Consider the following 18485-nt stretch of genomic DNA (forward strand, 5'->3'; position numbering starts at 1 on the left):
CGTGGAGGGTTCTCACCTACACGACGTAGGTGTGGGTCCTCACCCACGCCCATGTGGCAGGCCCACACCCACACGGCAGGTCCTCACCCACCTGCACGTGGCAGCTCCACACCCATACCCACACCACGTGGAGGACCCATGCCCACGTGGAGGGTTCTCACCTACACAATGTAGGTATGGGTCCTCACCCACGCCCATGTGGCAGGCCCACACCCACACGGCATGTCCTCACCCACATGCACGTGGCAGGTCCACACCCATGCCCACACCATGTGGAGGACCCATGCCCACGTGGAGGGTTCTCACCTACACGACATAGGTGTGGGTCCTCACCCACGCCCACGTGGCAGGCCACGCCCTCACCCATGCCCATGATGGCCACATGGCAGGGCTCACCTATGCCCACATGGGCCTCCAGGATCATGCTGACATCATTTGCGCCATCGCCAATGGCTAAGGTGATGGGGTGTTCTTTTGAAAATTTGATTAACTTAACAATCTGGAAAAGAAGAGAATGCACACTCATCTTCTCGTTCACTTCTGCTCGGGTTCCACTCGTGCGGCAGAACAAAGGTGCGAGTCAGCCCAGAGACACGAAGGCGGTGTCGCCTAGGCTCCCCTCCACACCCACTCTCCTTCCCCACAGGAAAGCAGAGCACAGCGAAGCGCACGTCACAGACGGCGGTTCAACGGCACAGGCTGAAACGGCAGTGGCGCGGTAGCCAGTGTTTTCAAGCCTCCACGTGCCCTTGGGGAACGCACTTTACTTAGCTGACACCAGCGGCACCCGCCCTGCCAGCCTGTCATGTGCACAGGGGAGTCTGCCAGCAGCAGTGCGGCCCCCACGCGTGCATTCACTTAGGGGCCATCCCAGCTACCAGCCTGAGCCCGTGCAGCTGAGGGGGCAAAGCCGGGGGAGCGTGGGCTAGCTCTGTGCCCGGCAGAGACGGGAGTGCACACGGCTCGAACACACTTCTCCACGGTGAGCCCGGAGCTGCAAATAAGGACCGGGGCACACACGGCTGAAAACCACACAAGCAGTGGGGATGGAACGATCTTCCCTCCAAACGGGACACTCGCGGGCTCTCGAGTGTCAGCTCGTCTCGCACTCTGGGAGGTGCCGGTGTTGTGCCCTCGGTGACGGTGACAAATCAGCACACCTGTACCGCTGCTGGTCACCTCCTTGCGCCTGGCTCTCGAACTTGCACGGGGCGGATTTCACAACTACTGGGGCACTTGGCACGCTCGTTTTCACTCATGCACAGTGAAGGTAAAAGGGCTGCCAGCTGAACAGGGAGGGATTTCTCTAGGGTCACAGACACCAGAAAGAGATCCGTGTTTACGTGTACTTGTATACGACGCTGCTCAACTACTGAAAACCCTCCCATGTGCTTTCCACAAGCACACAGTGTGACGTGTGGAGGGGACGGGGAGAGGGACACGTGTGGGGCATGTGGAGGGAACGGGGCTGAGGGACACGTGTGGGCGTGTGGGGGCACGGGGAGAGGGACACGTGTGAAGAGGACGGGGCTGAGGGACATGGTGTGGGGCGTGTGGGGGGACGGGGAGAGGGGCTCTGGGGCCTATGTATAACCGTGTGCGTCCATCAGGGCCAGTACGCCTGCCTGCGGAATGAGGGGGGAAGCCCGGCCAGACGCTGGGCAGAGGCTGAACGCCGGCCGTGGCGACGGTGGCCAGAGCTGCCCCTCACCCATCCCCTGCCATCTTGAGCTTCACCTTTGGAGGCCAGTCAGCCACCCACACTGGCCCCTAGTCCTGGCCTGGGGGCCGCCTGCCGACCACGCAGGCGGCCACGGGGCGAGCTGCGTCTCCAAGCCCTCGTTGGGCCGAGGGCGGGGCCGGACCCACCTGCGCCTTCTGCAGGGGCGCCATGCGGCAGCACAGCACGGCGCTGCAGTTGCGGCAGATCTCCAGGAAGAGCTCCCGGTAGTTGCCGGAGCTGCCCTCCTCCCGAGGTTTCAGCACCAGGGAGAGCGCCGCGCCGTCGATGATCAGCCCGTAGTCCTGCCCGTCCGTGGAAAGGCTGTGGAGGACACGGCGGGGGGGGGGTGGGGGGGTGGGGCTCAGTCACTGCGCCTGCAGGTTCCAGCGGGCCGCACAGTGCTCGTGCTAAGACCCACAGAACCGAGACACCCCGCTTGTCCACACCGTCTTCAGTGTGGAGGGAACGCGGGCTCTGTTTTGGCGCTGTGCTGTGGTTCCCCACACACCTCCTCCTTGGTTTAGGCAAAGCAGATGCACACTTCCCTTCTCGACAACACGCTGAGGATCTGTCCGCCCGTGGGAGGAGGGCGGCTTTGTCCTCCAGTGCCGGAACGCACTGCCAACGCCGGCCTTGCTGTACAGCCGAGATCTGGAGCTCCCGAGCTGGCGAGAGCGGGGCCATCCTCTCCCCTCGGCAGAGGGTCCCAGCTCAAGGAGCCTCTCTGACCAGCGCAGGGAATTCTGCACACCAGGGGAGGGGCGCCATCTCTGTGCTGTTACGAGTAAGTCAGAATTTGCATACGCCCACAGAGCTGCTTCTGCTTTGCCTACATCAGTGCAACTCTGGAACGATTAAACCTTCCATCTCAGATAACATGCCCGGCACCCCCAAGGCTGGCAGGCAGCCGAAACATCCCAGTAAGCTGCGAGCGTTCCTGGAGAGACACGGGGTCCAGGCCACGCACGGCTCTGCCTTCAGACACAGCCCTGCAGTATCAAAGCCTCCCGGCTCCCCCCACACAGCCCCAAGTCTTAGAGGCTCGAAACATCTCATCAGCCGATCGATCCATCAATCCCGTCTTTGAACGCTCGGGACAGCAGCCTGAGACCGAGCGCGCACGGCTGCTGAGGACGCGCTGTGGGGCGCAGCCGGGCTCCAGGACACGCAGCGCGCCTACCCGGAGAAGGGGTCCCTGGTGAGGCTGCCGCTGTGGCGCAGGACCGTCTTGCTCAGCTCGAACAGCACGTCGTGCAGGCTCTGCTCCTCCAGCCTCTTGGTGGTCAGCTCCAGCAGCTGCGTGCTCCTGCGGAACAGCCTGCAGGCGTAGCAGGTGGCCGCGGCCGTCTCCATCTTGTCTCCCGTGAGCACCCACACTTTGATCCCCGCCTTCTGCAGGGCCTCGATGGTGTCGGCCGCTTTCTCCTGGAGCCTGGAAAGGCACAGGCCAAAGGCACACAGGCCACATCGGTGCTGAGCAAGCAGGGCCCGGCATGTGCGAAGCCAGCAGGAAAAAGGCCGCGAGTCGGAGACACCTAGGCAGAGCGCCCATCCCGGCTCACGCCACAGACGCCCACAGGGCCAAGGTCAAAGCCAGGAACGTGGCCCAGGCCCCCCGGGCGGTGGCAGGGACCCAGCCACTTGAGCCGCCTCCTGCTACCTCCCAGGGTGTGCACTTGCAGGAAGCTGCCGTCAGGCCTTGAGCCCAGCCCCTCTGATACGGGACGACCAGGAAAGACGTTAGCCCCTCAAAGAGAAAACAGGAAAACAAGCGGAAAAGCACGCTGTTGCTGGTCAGGTCCTCCCGGAGCACCACGTGTCATCAGGAAACGCGTGGCAGCACCGAGAGTTAGGTGAGGTGGCTGTGCCGACTCCTCTCTGGCCGTTTCCTGTGGGGCTGGGACCTGGTCCTGGGGGAGGCCTTATGCAGCTGACAGCTCCTGGGCAGGGAGAGCTGGCATCTGGGAGCGAGGTGACCCCTGGCATGTGCTGGCTTTGCTCTGGGTCCTAATTCTGCATTTAGCAAACTGGTGTCTGGGGACCTGTGAGCTCCATGGAGCCCCTGAACCCACGCCCCACTGATGGGCCTGGAGCTCACCATGCATCAGGCGCCGGGGACGCATTTCACGTGCAACCCCCAGCTACACGGCAGCCTTGTGTGGCTCCGGACTTTGTTACCACCCATCTCCCAGGCGGGGAAACCACAGCGGGCAGAGGTGAGGGACGTGTCTGAGGACAGCGCCTCCCCACGCCGTCAGGCTGCGTGGCTGGCTGTGGAGGGTCTGGGTCGCCGTCTCTGTGGCCTGCTGCGTTTTCCAGGCCTGCAAAGCCGCCTGTGCGACGTCTCCACGAGGTTCCGAGCAGGACTGGACTTGGGGTCAGACTGGACCCAGTCACGTTCTGGCAGGAACCTCCTGAGCCCGCAGTCATGGTTTTCCTGACTCCCCAGGTGTTTAGACAGGAAACTGGGCCCAGACAGGTTTCAAGCGTGCTGGCTGCCGACTTTAAAATGACTCGTCACCCAGCTCATGGAGGCAAAGCCCTCGTCCCCACGCCTCCCAGGGACAGCTCTCTTTCCTCCACGTGCCAAGTGCAGCCAGCGCAGCCTGCTGCCTCCAGCCTGGAGCTCCCCCTCTGTGCTCAGTGCCCGCTGCTGCCCGGGCAGCACCGTCTCCATGGGAGCAGGCGCCAAGGTGTTTCGCAGAGCCAGCGCCAGCCTGGGCTCCTGCGGCCTGCCCTGTGTTCAGGCCACTCCTGTTCGTGTTCTGACGGACACAGTGAGGGAGTGGGACTAAAATCCAATGAAGAGGGGCCGGCACTATGGTGCAGTGGGCTCAGCCTCCTCCTGTGGCACTGCCGATTCCTGTCCTGGCTGCTCCTCTTCCGATCCAGCTCTCTGTTAATGACCTGGGAAACCGGCAGAGGATGGCCCAAGTGCGTGGGCCCCTGCACCTGCGTGGGAGACCTGGAAGCAGCTGCTGGCTCCCTTGGCTCCTGGCTTCGGCTTGGCCCAGCTCCAGCTGTTCGGCTGTCTGCAGAGTGAAGCAGTGGATGGAGGGCCTTTCTGCTTCTCCCTTTCTCTATCTGTAACGCTGCCTCTCACATAAACAAATCAATCTTTTAAAAAACCGAATGAAGAGGGTCAGGAGCCATGGCACAGCAGGTTAAGCTGCCTCTGGCGTTAGTCCCACATGGGTTTTGGTTCGAGTACCTGCCTCTCCACTTCAGGTCCAGTTCCCTGCCAATGCTCTGGGAAAGCAGCAGAAATGCCTGGGTCTGGGACCCACGCGGGAGACCTGGATGAGCCCCAGGCTCCTGCGTTTGGCCTGGCCCAGCCCTCCCTGTTGCGGCCATCTGGGGAGTGAGTCAGCAGATGGAAGCTCTCTCTCTCTTGCTCCCCTCCCCCGACAACTCTGCCTTTCAAATCAATCAATCTTTTTTTTTTTTTTTTTTTTTTAATGAACAAATGCAATCTCCCTGGGCTGCCCAATGTTCTGCTGAGATGGAGGTTCAGGAAGGCAAGGACTGAGTTTGTCATAAAAACGGGTTGTGACAGCTGGCAAACGTCACGGCTGCCTTCACTCCCGGGAGACGACCGCTAGCCGAGCCCTGGGGCCTGTCTCACTCTCACAGACCAGAGCGCTTCCCCGCTCCTCTGCTCCTTCAGGGTCCAGCGTGGTCCACGCCCTGCCAATGGACAGGCACTGCCTGCAGGGCTGAGCCGGAAGCAATGTGCAGTTCCGCGGAGAACCGTGAGCGACGCGGGCTCTTCCCGAGGTCTGGGAGCCGCAGGCAATTCCGCCACCTTGGCGACGACCCTCTGTGACCGTCTACTTCGCTATTCTATACGTACGCCCCAGGTATTTTGAGTCATAATATGCTATATAGGAGTGACAAATCCCTTGGGTGTGCTATGACCTAAAACGTAACACCACTATTTGGGAAGAGCTGTCAAAAAACTTAGGAGAACCAGCTATTAATTCTGCCCATAAAATGAGACCTGGTATCCTGACTACTCCCAACATGCAATGAAAATGCAGACGATCTCTGCTTCCTGGGGAGGTGACTTCAGCCTCCCACTTGGGGACAGCAAAGCAGCACCGGGCATGGCCCCTGTGACACCACCCTGCGCGTGCAAGCGGGCCTGGCCCTGAGGAAGGCGGCCATCAGCACTGGACGGGCTGGGGACCTGCGGACGCGGTCGCACCGTCCCGGGAGCCTCACCTGTCCTCCACAGCCGTGGCGCCGAGCAGAACCAGGTCCCTCTCGATCTGCTCGTAGGCTTCTGCTAACTTCTTCTCCCGGTCCTGAAGCGCCACCTTGGCGGCCTGCAGCAGCTTGCCGACGCCTTCATACTCCTCCGGGTTGAGCTTTTTATAGGCAACACACAAGGTCCGGAGCCCCTCCTGCGGGCAGCACGAATCCAGGGGCACCGCTGAACTGCCACTGCCAGCGGCGTTCTCGGCCCGCCCAGCAGACTGAGACCCCGGGGAGGCAGCGGTTCACACCAAGTCTGCACGGTGTGGAAACCGCCGTGGCTCGCAAGGCCTGGACACAGATCACACCAACCAGGGCCATCCCACCCAAGGGAGGCCTTTAAACCCAAACCTTTTCAGGGTAATTCACAGTTTTATGGCAAATATCAAGTAGTATTTTTACAGCAAGCATATTTCACGTGGGGAGGGTGTGAAGTAGGTTGATCTAATTCAGTACTTAAAAAGGAAAACTGCAAGGCTACTTGGCAGAATTATTGGGTGCACAGGAAAGTAAAGTAAGAATTAAGGAGAGGGGCCAGCACTGTGGTGGAGCAGGTTAAGCCTCCACCTGCAATGCCAGCATCCCATACAGGCACTGGTTCGAGTCTCGGCTGGGCCACTTCTGATCCAGCTCCCTGCTAGTGGGCCTGGGTCCCTACACCTGCGTGGGAGACCTAGAAGAAGCTCCAGAGTTCCTGGCTTTGGATCAGCCAGGCTCTGACTGCTGTGGCCATTACTGAGTGAACCAGCAGGTGGAAGATCTCTGTCTTTCAAATAAATATATACATATATAAAAAGAATTAAGTATAACAAACTATCTGCTATTTGTTCTGCATGTCGCCACACACAGAGAATGCACAAGACCCGTCTGCAGAGCTCAGCCTGAGCCCTCAGCTGGGGCCGCGGGGGCACTCCCGACACAGCCCCTCCTCTCTGCGTGGCAGCTTCCTCCTCTCCAAGACGGAGGGTCTGCTGCTGCCAGGGTGCCGGCCCCTTTGGCCGTCTCTTGTTCCTTCCGCCCCAGCTCTCCTGACGGCAGGAAGAACCACTGCATACCAGGAGGACACGGGCCCTTCGGTCCTCTGCAGATTAACTCTGGGTGAAAACCTGAGAGAAACCCCACAGTGCGACACCTGTCTACACAGCGTGCTCCCTGGCCTCTAGATGAGGTTCTACACAGGCACGACGCCATTTCCCTAAAGGGGTCTGAGCACCCGAGGCCGGAGTCAGCGGCATGCGGCTGGGCTTCCCCAGCGCACTTGGGACAACCACGCTGCTCGTCACTGCTCAGACCGCACGTGGACCCCAAGGACCCATCCCCACCAGGTTCCTCTTGGCGTGCCCAGACGGGGAGAGTGGGACTCAGGGACAAGAGAAACGCTCTGTGCGTGGCTGGAGGGCTCCCTCAGGGCTCTGGCAGCTCCTGCACTGCCTGCTTGCCGCCAAGAGTCATCGGTGCCGCCCAAAGGAGCCCCCTTCCTCCCTGGAACTGACGACAGCAGCAGTGGAGATGCTGCGGCCATGTGCACCCGCTTGTCGGCGCTCCTGCCTGGCTCGGGGTTCCCCGGCACTGGCTGGCCTGCCTCCCTTCATCCCCTAGCACGAGGGAAACCCCAGCAACTGCGGCTGAGCAAGCGGCTGGAAGCAGGGCTTTGGGTGCCTGGTGCCAAAGCTTAGACTAGACACAACTGCCAAGGCAGGAGGGACTCTGCCTAAGAGGACTGAAAGGCACCAGCTACGTGGCTTCCTTCTCCAGTCGGAGACACTGTCAGGCGAGGCAGTGGTTTGCTCAGGATAACCAAGAGCTGTCCCCACGCGGGGCCGGGATGAATGTGAGCGGCAGCTCCGGGAATAACTGGCCACGCCTGGGGGACCGGCTCCAATGGTCCACGTGCCCGAGAGGATGCAGCTGGGGCAGGTCCTGGCTCACGTGGAAACGGGCCTTTCCTGCCCAAGACACCAGTGGGCAAGGGGCAGGGCTACCCCTGTTGTCAGGAACCACAGGCGTCTAATCCTTCATGTCCACACTGCCTGCGCCCGTCTCCGGAGTCCTGTGTGCAGTGCAGTAGGGACTGCAACGCCACGGAGGCAAGCACGGAGCTGCCAGCTGGGGGCTTTCTGAGCCCCAGGCAGGGGGAGCATGCTGAGTCATGGTGGGGGGTGCCACAGACTCCTTCCTGATGTGGGGGTCCCCCCTCCCCACAGGTGCTCCCTGATGCAGGACAGGGTTGGCCACACCCAGGGCCCCTGCCCCGCCCCACGGGGTGCTCCCTGATGTAGGAGGACAGGCCACACCTGGGGTCCCCATCCCGCACCACAGGGGTGCTCCCTGATGCAGGAGGACAGAGTTGGCCACTCCCGGGGACCTGCCCCGCCCCATAGGGGGTGCTCCCTGATGCGGGAGGACAGGCCATACCCAGGGCCCCCAACCCGCCCCACAGGGGGTGCTCCCTGATGCGGGAGGACAGGCCATACCCAGGGCCCCCAACCCGCCCCACAGGGGTGCTCCCTGATGCAGGACAGGCCACACCTGGGGTCCCCATCCCGCCCCACAGGGGTGCTCCCTGATGCAGGAGGACAGGGTTGGCCACTCCCGGGGACCTGCCCCGCCCCAGCCCCGCGTCTCACCACTGCATTGCGCTCGACTCTGGCCCGGATCTGCTCCACTTTGCCTTCTATGACTCTGGGAAATATGGAAGAGTCTGCTCCTTTACAGAACAGATAAATGTCTCCTGCAGAATGAGAAAATACGTCTACTGTAGTCATCCTATGGGAAGACCAAGCTGTTTTCCAAATGATACTGTTAAAAAACCAAAACCAGCTGTCCAGTGCTGGGCCCTAGAATGGAGACCCTAGTGCACCGGCAGATGCTGAAGCCGGGGAATTAAGACCACAGACGACCCTGGGGCCTCCCTTGCCCCTGCGCCCCGTGCAGAGAGAACTGGGTGAGAAGGGACAGAGCCTGGGCACGTGGCCGCTCCTCGGGGCCACATCACTGGGGCGTGCAGGCGAAGGCAGATGGGTGGACACAGCACCCAGGTCACCCTGTGCGCCACCGGGTCACTGGCCCTGCCGTAAGCACTCCCCATTGCTGTCAGCACACAAGCTTCTCGGCCCTCGAGATCAGACACTCGGCGATGCAGAGGAGCCCGAGTCAGGGCACACTGCGCTCCTGGCACACGGACGCCCTCCCTGTGAGCACGCGGAGACCCCACCACACGCCGTCACTGCGGATGCAGGGCCAGGCCAAGCACGCGCGACCTCCCCAATGCTCCCAGGATGCTGGGAGGCCCAGCTCCCGCCAGGGCAGGCCCTTCCCAGAGGCTGAGGGTCTCAGGAAGCCCATCAGGACTGGAAGCAGAGGGCGCCGGAGCAGACGGCACAGCATCAGCCGGGGAGAGTGGGCTGCACGGACTCAGGCGCAGCCTCAGGAGCCACCGGACCTTGCTCCAGGGGCACGAACCCCAGAGAGGCACCAACAGGGGGCACGTCTGGAACAGACACGACTCGGACACGCACGGCTCGCAGAGGCCCCGGGCCAACACAGACACAGCCAGAAAGGACGACACTGAGTCGAGAAGGCTGGGGAGAAGCTGCCCCACCACAGAGGGCGCCGCGGAGCACGCGCGCTTGTGACCAGAGCCTCAGCCACTTAGGCCGCCCGGCCGGGCCCACTCCACGCTCGCTCGTCCTCCGACACGCCTGGGGCAAGAGCTGCTGCCAGGCAACGTGAGGCTGCACTGCCGACGATACACTGTCCCCCGGAAAAGCCCTGTCTTGTGTTCAGGTCAGGGAGGGCCCTGGACACAGATGCCCAATGACCTGGGTTCGCTCTGCACAAGGCGAGGCAGGCAACGTGGGCCTCAGTTTTGGACCCCATGCTTCTAGCACGGTGGACGAGCAGCTGGTCTGAGCTGTGCCGGTGGCCACAAGGGGACACAGACAGCTCAGCCCTGTCCCCCGTGCAGCTCCCCGACAGCTGCAGCTGGCTGCCGCCCACCAGGGCCGGGACAGGCTGCGCCTCCACTCGGGAAGTGTCAGGGGTCAATCAGGGCAGCCAGAGCTCGCTGTGGACTTGGTTTCTCGCTGCTGCGCCTCCCACGAGCTGGCCCCGTCACGGAACGTGAGGCCCGACACGAGCTGCCACGTGGGGCGGTGCCGCGAGACCAGCGAGCTGAGCCCAGGGCGCCTGCTCCTTCCCCACACCAGGAGTTGTACCCGCAGCTGGCGTCTCAGCTCGTCGAGCGCAGCAAGCAAGGTGTCCCTGAGAGGCCGGACGCCACGTCTCCTCTACACAGGAAAGCCCGATCCAGTCGGGGACCTGACTTCTGAGACCCCTCCACTTCCACCTGAAGCCCAGGGAAGCACCCATCACAGATCAGGTCTTGCTGCGCGGTGAGGAGGCCCCGTCGGGCTGGGAGGCCTTCCACAGCCAGCGCCGTGTCCAGCTGCAGGCCTCAGCCACTCCGCAGTGCTCAGCTGAGCTCCCCGCCTCCCTGCGCACCAGCCGACGGCGTGGTCGCTCACGGCCCAGAACCTGCTCCGTTAAACGTCCACCGCTCTCTCGCGATGACCTGTCCGGGCCGGTCTCAGACGGCAGCGCGCCTTGGAGATCTGGAGACGTCTCCCAGCGGCGGGGGCAGTCCAGGCCCCGGAAAGCCTCACGCCCAAATCCTTGATGCGACTCGGCTCCTTTCAGTGATGGAAGTTACTCAGGACTTGGGTTAGGGCTCACGATGGCGACCCGGAAGGCCGGGCCCCTGCCGGCTGACCGCTGACGCCCCAGTGTGTGATGGCTGCCGCAGGCTCCACGTCCCGTCACCCTCGTGGGCGGAGAGGTCAGCAGGTACTCTCCATTCGAGGCCTTTATTCTGGGTAACTCGCGATGGCTTAAGCGCTCAGGACAGCTTCTCCGCAGTGGCTGAGGGGCCCTGCCTCCGAGCCCGCTCCCAGACCCTGCCCTGCCGCCCAGGCAGGCAGGCACAATCTCCCTCCCCTCGCCATGTGTCAGCACATTTACAACGGCCTCCCCTCCCACGGATGACCTGCCTCCGCGCTGACACCCTGCGGCTGTGCGGAACCTGTGGATGAGCAACGGGCTTGATGCGGATGGCGAGCTCCCAGCAGCCAGAGTGTCTTCGCGAGGGCACTTTCCCAACACACGAGCCAAACCCACTCAAGGGGTGCCACGAAAGGAACACCCACAGACGAGCACACCGTCCGTGGTGCTGCAGAGTGAGCCACTGCTGATGCAGAAGGAACTCCTCAGTGTGACTGTCAGGAAGTCACTGACGTAAAACTCCGACACAGAGTCCGAGTTGCTCAGGAAGAAGCGGGCACAGGAAGTGTCGCAGGGCTAATGGGCAGTCTGGCCAGCGGGAAGGCAGTAGGTCAGCTGGAGGGAGTCAGGGTCAGCTGGAGGGCGGTGGGGTCATGGAGGGCAGTGGGGCAGCTGCAGGGCAGTGGGGCAGCTGCAGGGCAGTGGGTCAGCTGCAGGGCGGTGGGGTCATGGAGGGCAGTGGGTCAGCTGCAGGGCAGTGGGTCAGCTGCAGGGCGGTGGGGTCATGGAGGGCAGTGGGGTCAGCTGCAGGGCAGTGGGGTCATGGAGGGCAGTGGGTCAGCTGCAGGGCAGTGGGGTCATGGAGGGCAGTGGGGCAGCTGGAGGGCAGTGGGGTCATGGAGGGCAGTGGGGTCATGGAGGGCAGTGGGGTCATGGAGGGCAGTGGGCCAGCTGCAGGGCAGTGGGTCAGCTGCAGGGCGGTGGGGTCATGGAGGGCAGTGGGTCAGCTGCAGGGCGGTGGGGCAGCTCTAGGGCAGTGGGTCAGCTGCAGGGCAGTGGGGTCATGGAGGGCAGTGGGGCAGCTGCAGGGCAGTGGGCCAGCTGGAGGGCGGTGGGGTCACGGAGGGCAGTGGGGCAGCTGCAGGGCAGTGGGGCAGCTGCAGGGCAGTGGAGCAGCTCTAGGGCAGTGGGGTCATGGAGGGCAGTGGGCAGCTGGCTGCACTTGGCTTTACAGAAGCCGGATGGGCGGTGATCTCTGCTCTGACGAGCTGTCACTCTGCTCCTCCCGACTGGTGAAAGCTGCGTCTGAGGTTCAGCCAGGGGCCCATCAGAGCGCGGCACTCCATGTTTGTGAAGGGCCGCCGGCCGCCTCTCCGGAGCCCCGCTGCGGACTGCTGTGACAGGTTTTGGCTGCCAACAAATCTTGCTTTGCTCACTGTCCCTGTCCACGTGGAAACTCTTTTTCGACTGCAGACAAGAAGTGAGACGGCCCCCACGCTGGTGGCCGTGTGTCACGGCTGAGCAGGCGTCCTTGCCGAGACAAAGGGCAGCACAGATAAAGTGCCTCCTTCACCGAGCTCTCGGGAGTGGGCACCGCTGCACTGGGGGCAGAGCTGGGAGAGGCCCAGCAGGGGTGCAGCCCTCCCCGCAGGGCAGGGCACAGGAGGGAGCATGCTGGCGGAGGTGCGCCCATCTCTTCCTGAACCTGCAGGGGTGCAGCCCTCCCAGCAGGGCGGGGCACGGGTGGGAGCATGCTGGTGGAGGTGCGCCCACCTCTTCCTGAACCTGCAGGGGTGCAGCCCTCCCTGCAGGGCGGGGCACGGGCGGGAGCATGCTGGTGGAGGTGCATCCACCTCTTCCTGAACCTGCAGGGGTGCAGCCCTCCCCACAGGGCGGGGCACGGGCGGGAGGGCGCATGCTGGCGGAGGTGCGCCCACCTCTTCCTGAACCTGCAGGGGTGCAGCCCTCCCCGCAGGGTGGGGCACGGGCAGGAGGGAGCACGCTGGCGGAGGTGCGCCCACCTCTTCCTGAACCTGCAGGGGTGAGGCGCCTTCCCTGGGGCGAGTCCATGCCAGGCAGCAGAAGCGCCTAGGACTGCATGGGGGACACATGAGCCCCCTGAGCCGGGTACCCTGGCGATGGCAGCTAAGAGGCCAGTGAAGGGCCTCCGTGAGGGGCGCTGGACAGAGCAGCTGGCTGACATGGTGACCAGGAGGCTGTGAGCGTGCCTGGGGGTTGGGAGCCCAAGGGGAGGCAGGTGACCAGTGAGAGAGGTGTCCACAGGAAGGCCAGTCCCGGGCTTGAGGAGGCCCTCGTGGTACCTGCCAGGCAGCGGAGGGCCTGGTTAGAGCCCCGGGGAAGGGCCCCAGAGCGAAGGCACAGCAAGGTCCTCCACGTCACGGTGCCCACCTGCCTGGCATCGGGTTCCAGAGCACAGTTCTAGGTTTGCTGTCCTGACATGGAGATGCATTGTCATGGCAACAGAGGACCAGCCAAGTCCACTTCCCTTAGTATTCGGAATCTGACACTTTTTGCAGACCCAGGCTGCTTCTTCTTAAGCTACAGCACCTAGCAGGGTTTCCAGACCCACAGGAAGATGGGAGACCACGGGAGCCACGCCACGCAGTGGGCACACGCGAACAGGAAGTGCAACCCCCAGCAGGAGACAACACCCAGTTCCCAGGAGACCAGAGGAGGTGTGTGGGATTCACCCTGGAGCATTTACAAAGCGTTAAGTTTTTAAAACAAAGAGAATTATAGTGGAAGAAGAAGACACGGTTCTCAAGTCCCAAGTCCTGAAGCTTCTGAGGAATTTACCATCAGAACAAAACCAGCACCATGGCCCCACGCACAATGTAAGACCAAAGGAAAAAGTCCTCTACCTGTAGCAGATTTTACAATCACACTCATTCTCCTCCTCACTGAGTCGAAACTCAGAATTTCCAGCAATTCGAACCTGAAAAAGCAAAGGGACAGTTCACACCCACCTGGGTCCCCACGCGTCTAAACCCGGGGCACGGGCCCACCTCACCGGTGCTGCCACGCTGCCCAGCCCTGGGACCGCTGGGAGGCAATGGGGCATGGTCCAGTTCCAGCCCCTCACCCCTCGGGGGTCACGACCACACTCACCAAGTGTGGCACTTGGAACGTGGAAAACAGCTCAGCAGCCCCAGGGCCCCCCCAGGAAACCGCTCAGGCCGAAGAGCCTCAGCAGGAGCCTTGCTGCTCCCCAGGAAGCACACAGAGCCCCCCCCCCCCCCCCCGGCAGAGCTGCCGGGCCTGGTAGGCGTGGGTCATAGACCAGGGAGCCGGCCCCAAGTCAGAGCTTAGCCCACGCCCATTAACCTGGGAGCTTGTTTTTCTTTAGAAAGAAGTTGCAAAATCAGTGGTCTGAGACCGAACGCTGCACTCACCACTACCTGGACCTGTCTCCCTGCTAACCTGAGGGGCAGGCTCCCCGGGGCTCTGGAGCCTGAACCCCAGACATGCCCTCTGTCCATCAGTCTCAGGGACAGCGTGAGGCTGAGAAGACGCCACCAAGGGCAGGACAAGGTGGGCCCCGGGCCAGCTCCATCACAGCGGCCTGGGCTGCCGTGCTCATGGTGTTGCATGAGCTGCACCCCCCCACCCAGGGCATCAAGGCCACGTGGGGCCACTCACTGCCCCCTCATGGAGTCAGGTGGGCTGGAGATCAGAACAAACTAGAAGTCTTCGGAACTCTTGCAGGAAAACCCGGATTTAGGTGGCTCAACCCCAAACTATAAGATGGTGGCAAACTCTCACTGAACACGAGCGTCCATCACCAGGAGAAACTGTGCTGTGCTCATGGCTGTCAGCCCCACCCCACTACCTCCCCTGCTCATCCTTCAACCTCCCCACACCTCCAGAACGTTCCATGGCATGCCTGGGCTGTCACTGGGAAGAGCCGGCACTCCCAGAACGTTCCGTGGCATGCCTGGAGCTAGCTCTTCCAGAACGTTCCGTGGCATGCCTGGAGCCAACACTTCCAGAACGTTCCATGGCATGCCTGGGCAGTCTGGGAAGAGCCGGCACTCCCAGAACGTTCCGTGGCATGCCTGGAGCTAGCACTCCCAGAACGTCCCACGGCATGCCTGGGGCCAACACTTCCAGAATGTTCCATGGCATGCCTGGAGCTAGCACTTCCGGAACGTTCCATGGAATGCCTGGGTTGTCACTGGGAAGAGCCGGCACTCCCAGAACGTTCCGTGGCATGCCTGGAGCCAGCACTTCCGGAACGTTCCGTGGCATGCCTGGGGCCAGCACTCCCAGAACGTTCCGTGGCATGCCTGGGCGTCTGGGAAGAGGATGGGGAGCCCGCTCTGCGGCCAGCAGCTGCGTGCCGCATGCTCACCTCTCAACGTCGCTCTCCCTGTTGAGCAGCTCCATGTAGTTGTCCTTTAGCCTCAGGAACGTGAAGCCAAGCCTGCGGGGGAGGAGCCAGGCCCAGGGTCAGCGCCCACTCCGTGCTCCTCCTCCAGGGGATAGTCCACACATTGTGAGAAGTGGCAGTGACATGAGGCTGGGAACTGTCACCCGGGATCGGTTCCTCGTCTTAGAAAAGGCCCTGAGAGTAACAGGGACCCACACACCCACGACTTAGACAGCAGGTGCAGAACCTACTTCCAGAACAGTCTAACTCACTGACTGGGGATTCTGTTACTGGCGTTCAGCAAGGATGTGGTGACAGAATGAGAAGGCCACGGGAGGCCACGTGCTGTCCTCTGAGTGTCCCCCAGCCACATGCGGGCAGTGCAGTCCCTGGGGCCGCAGCTGGCAGGCAGAGCCTCTGGAGTGCTCAGGGCAGGACGGCCCTGCTTCTCCACGGAGTGACTTTGCTCCCTCAGTCCTGTCCTCTGCTTCCCTCCACAGCAGCACCAGCAGGAAGGTCCTCGCCAGAGGCGAGCCCTGAACCCTGACTGTGAACCTCCCCTGCAGAGGCCCTGTGCTACCACAGCATGGATGGATGGCAGCAGCTCCCCCAGGCCACCCTCCTATCACTGGGCCATGCTGGGTCACCTGGGGCACACAGCTCCCCTCAAAGACAGGTGAAGGGCAGGTCACCTGGGGGGCACAGTTCCCCTCAAACTGAGGCCAGGCGGGGTCACCTGGGGTGCACAGCCCCTTCCAAGCGAGGCCAGGGCCAGGTCACCTGGGGGGCACAGCCCCTCCAAGCGAGGCCAGGGCCGGGTCACCTGGGGTACACAGCCACCTCCAAGCGAGGCCAGGGCCGGGTCACCTGGGGTACACAGCTCCCTCCAAGCAAGGCCAGGGCCGGGTCACCTGGGGGGCACAGCCCCCTCCAAGCGAGGCAGGGCCAGGTCACCTGGGGGGCACAGCCCCCTCCAAGTGAGGCAGGGCCGGGTCACCTGGGGGGCACAGCCCCCTCCAAGCGAGGCCAGGGCCGGGTCACCTGGGGTGCACAGCCCCCTCCAAGCGAGGCAGGGCCAGGTCACCTGGGGGGCACAGCCCCCTCCAAGTGAGGCCAGGGCCAGGTCACCTGGGGTACACAGCTCCCCTCAAAGACAGGTGAAGGGCAGGTCACCTGGGGTGCACAGCCCCCTCCAAGTGAGGCAGGGCCGGGTCACCTGGGGTGCACAGCCCCCTCCAAGCGAGGCAGGGCCGGGTCACCTGGGGTACACAGCTCCCTCCAAGCGAGGCCCCTCCCTGGCAAGGCTGACTGCTGAGCGCCCCTGAGGGCCTTCAAGGCTGCAGGGCACCTGCCTGGAGCCTGGGGAATAGGGCAAGGGACGGGAGCACATCTCGTCCAGGGCAGGGTGTGGCGTCAGAGCACGCAGGCGCTGTGGGCGTGTGGAAAGCAGCCTCGGAACTCACGTGGGACTACTGGCTGAGGGGGGCTCCGTGAAGGGCAGTCTGTGAGGAGTGGGGACAGTGGGACAGTGGCCCTGACTCTGACACCCAGGACTGAACTGGTTTCCCAAGAGGTCACTCTGGCTGAGACCCCGACACTGTGCAGCCTGCGCCCTTAACCAGGCCGCCCTGCTGCCGCTGCCGCATGCACCTGCTGCTCAGACGGCAGAGCCAGCCAGGGCGAACCCTGCTCAGAGCCAGAGCTGCTTGGATGCCGGGGCCGGCAGCCCTGGAAGAGCCAGGAACGCAGTGGAGGGCGGGCGACCTCCTCTACAAACAGCCTTGAGAGCCTGGGGAGGACGGCCGACTCCAGACCCCTCACAGGTGTGCAATGTGAAAGCATGCTTCCAGCGTCTCCGAAGGTGGGCTGCAGTGGGGGCGGGACGCCCTCCAGAGACCTCAGAGCCATGAGAAGCTGCACGTGGACTGGAGGGGGCGCCCCACAGAGACCTCAGAGTCCACGCAAAGCCTCATGTGGACTGGCAGGGACGCCCCACAGAGACCTGAGTCCACACAAAGCCTCATGTGGACAGGAGGGGACGCCCCACAGAGACCTGAGTCCACGCAAAGCTGCATGTTGACATGGCAGACACGGCACTGCATGAGGAGGTCGCACGTGGCTCCCTCGGGTGCCCATTCTCTGAGCACAAGCAGGACAAATGCACAGGGCATGGGGGATGGTTTGTGCCAGTCACAGCCTGTGTGTATCTGGCTGACCTTGCCCTTAACTTACTGTGGATGCTGGGTGGGACAATCTCGTGAGCTCAGACCCCAGGGAAAGCTACTTCTCATTGCCAGAGGCCGCCCAGCCAGCGGTCAAGGGGCCCGAGCACAGAGGCCGCCGCTGAGCCCCACAGGAGGCACAGGAGTGGGGACTTCCAAGAGGCAGCTACAATGTGGGCTGCACATGGGCTGACCCAAAGCTGCACAGCCACTGGTGCTGGGAAGCTCACGCCCAGACACCCACCTCTGGACGCCTTCCACCAGCGCCACCTCGTCGGGTGAGGAGGAGATGTAGACACAGGACTTGCCGGAGTCCGGCGACTTCCGGGGGCCATCCACGTCATCGTCGTCTTTCACCTGCACGGTGTGGCACAGGCAGAGAGCCCGGAAGAACAGCTCCTCCCGCTCCTGAAACAGTCCAGAAAAGAAGTCCACGCCTGCGTGCCCAGCAGGCAGGGGAGTGACCACGCACGGCATCGCACAGCACAGGACAAGAGGTCACATGGTGGTCTAACGCCCGGGAGGCTGGAAGGACGGCAATCCCTGGTGAGAACAGACGGCGACGGAGACACACTCCTCCAGGGGCCCCAGCGGCAGCTTCAGCTGTGCAGCGCCGCGCACGTGAGCGAGCACTGGGGCAGTCGGCAAAAGCACACACAAGCCTCCCCGGCACGGGAGGACTGTGCCGGGCGCTGAGGGACGGTCACGCTCTCCCCAGGAAAGCCACGCGGCTTGCAGAGCACCTGCCGCATACCCAGGGCTTCTGACAAGAGGCTGTTCTGCAAACAACTCTCAGGCAGGAGCTATCACCCCAGGCCTGCCGTTCCGGAGGGTGCAAGAACGCTCAGATGTGTGTGTGTGTGTGTGTACTGTGTGCATGTGTGTGTTCTGATGTATGTGCCTGTGCTCACTCGGGCAAATGTGTGTGCATGTGTGTGCACATGTGCATGTGTGTGCATGAGTTGAATGTGTTTGCACACAGTGTGCACTCACTCTGCTCAGCACACATGTGCATGTGTGTGTCTTACGTGCACTCCCATGTGTACATGGGCTGGCTGTGCTTGCACAGTGTACACTCTGCTCAGTGCACACGTGTATGTCTTATGTGCACTCC

General features: G+C 62.8%; 1 protein-coding gene across 7 annotated transcripts in view; it reads right to left on the reverse strand.

Moving 5' to 3' along the window:
* Positions 1–18485, reverse strand: part of ATP11A (ATPase phospholipid transporting 11A) — a 132517-nt gene that overhangs the window by 22166 nt on the left and 91866 nt on the right. For 6 of the 7 annotated variants that reach the window (XM_089303368.1, XM_089303371.1, XM_070048371.2 and 3 more), the window contains exons 14-21: positions 17616–17779; positions 15132–15203; positions 13642–13715; positions 8608–8711; positions 5948–6129; positions 2904–3155; positions 1870–2044; positions 397–499 (exon numbers count right to left, since the gene is read on the reverse strand). In XM_089303368.1, coding sequence (XP_089159494.1) covers positions 397–499; positions 1870–2044; positions 2904–3155; positions 5948–6129; positions 8608–8711; positions 13642–13715; positions 15132–15203; positions 17616–17779 — 1126 coding nt within the window. Of the gene's footprint in view, positions 1–396; positions 500–1869; positions 2045–2903; positions 3156–5262; positions 5411–5947; positions 6130–8607; positions 8712–13641; positions 13716–15131; positions 15204–17615; positions 17780–18485 lie in introns of those variants that run through there. The other variant, XM_089303373.1, reaches the window with a different exon arrangement.

Source organism: Oryctolagus cuniculus, chromosome 9 (genome assembly GCF_051225735.1).
Source record: "Oryctolagus cuniculus isolate XC-2025 breed Fujian yellow rabbit chromosome 9, ASM5122573v1, whole genome shotgun sequence".
Lineage (NCBI taxonomy): Eukaryota > Metazoa > Chordata > Mammalia > Lagomorpha > Leporidae > Oryctolagus > Oryctolagus cuniculus.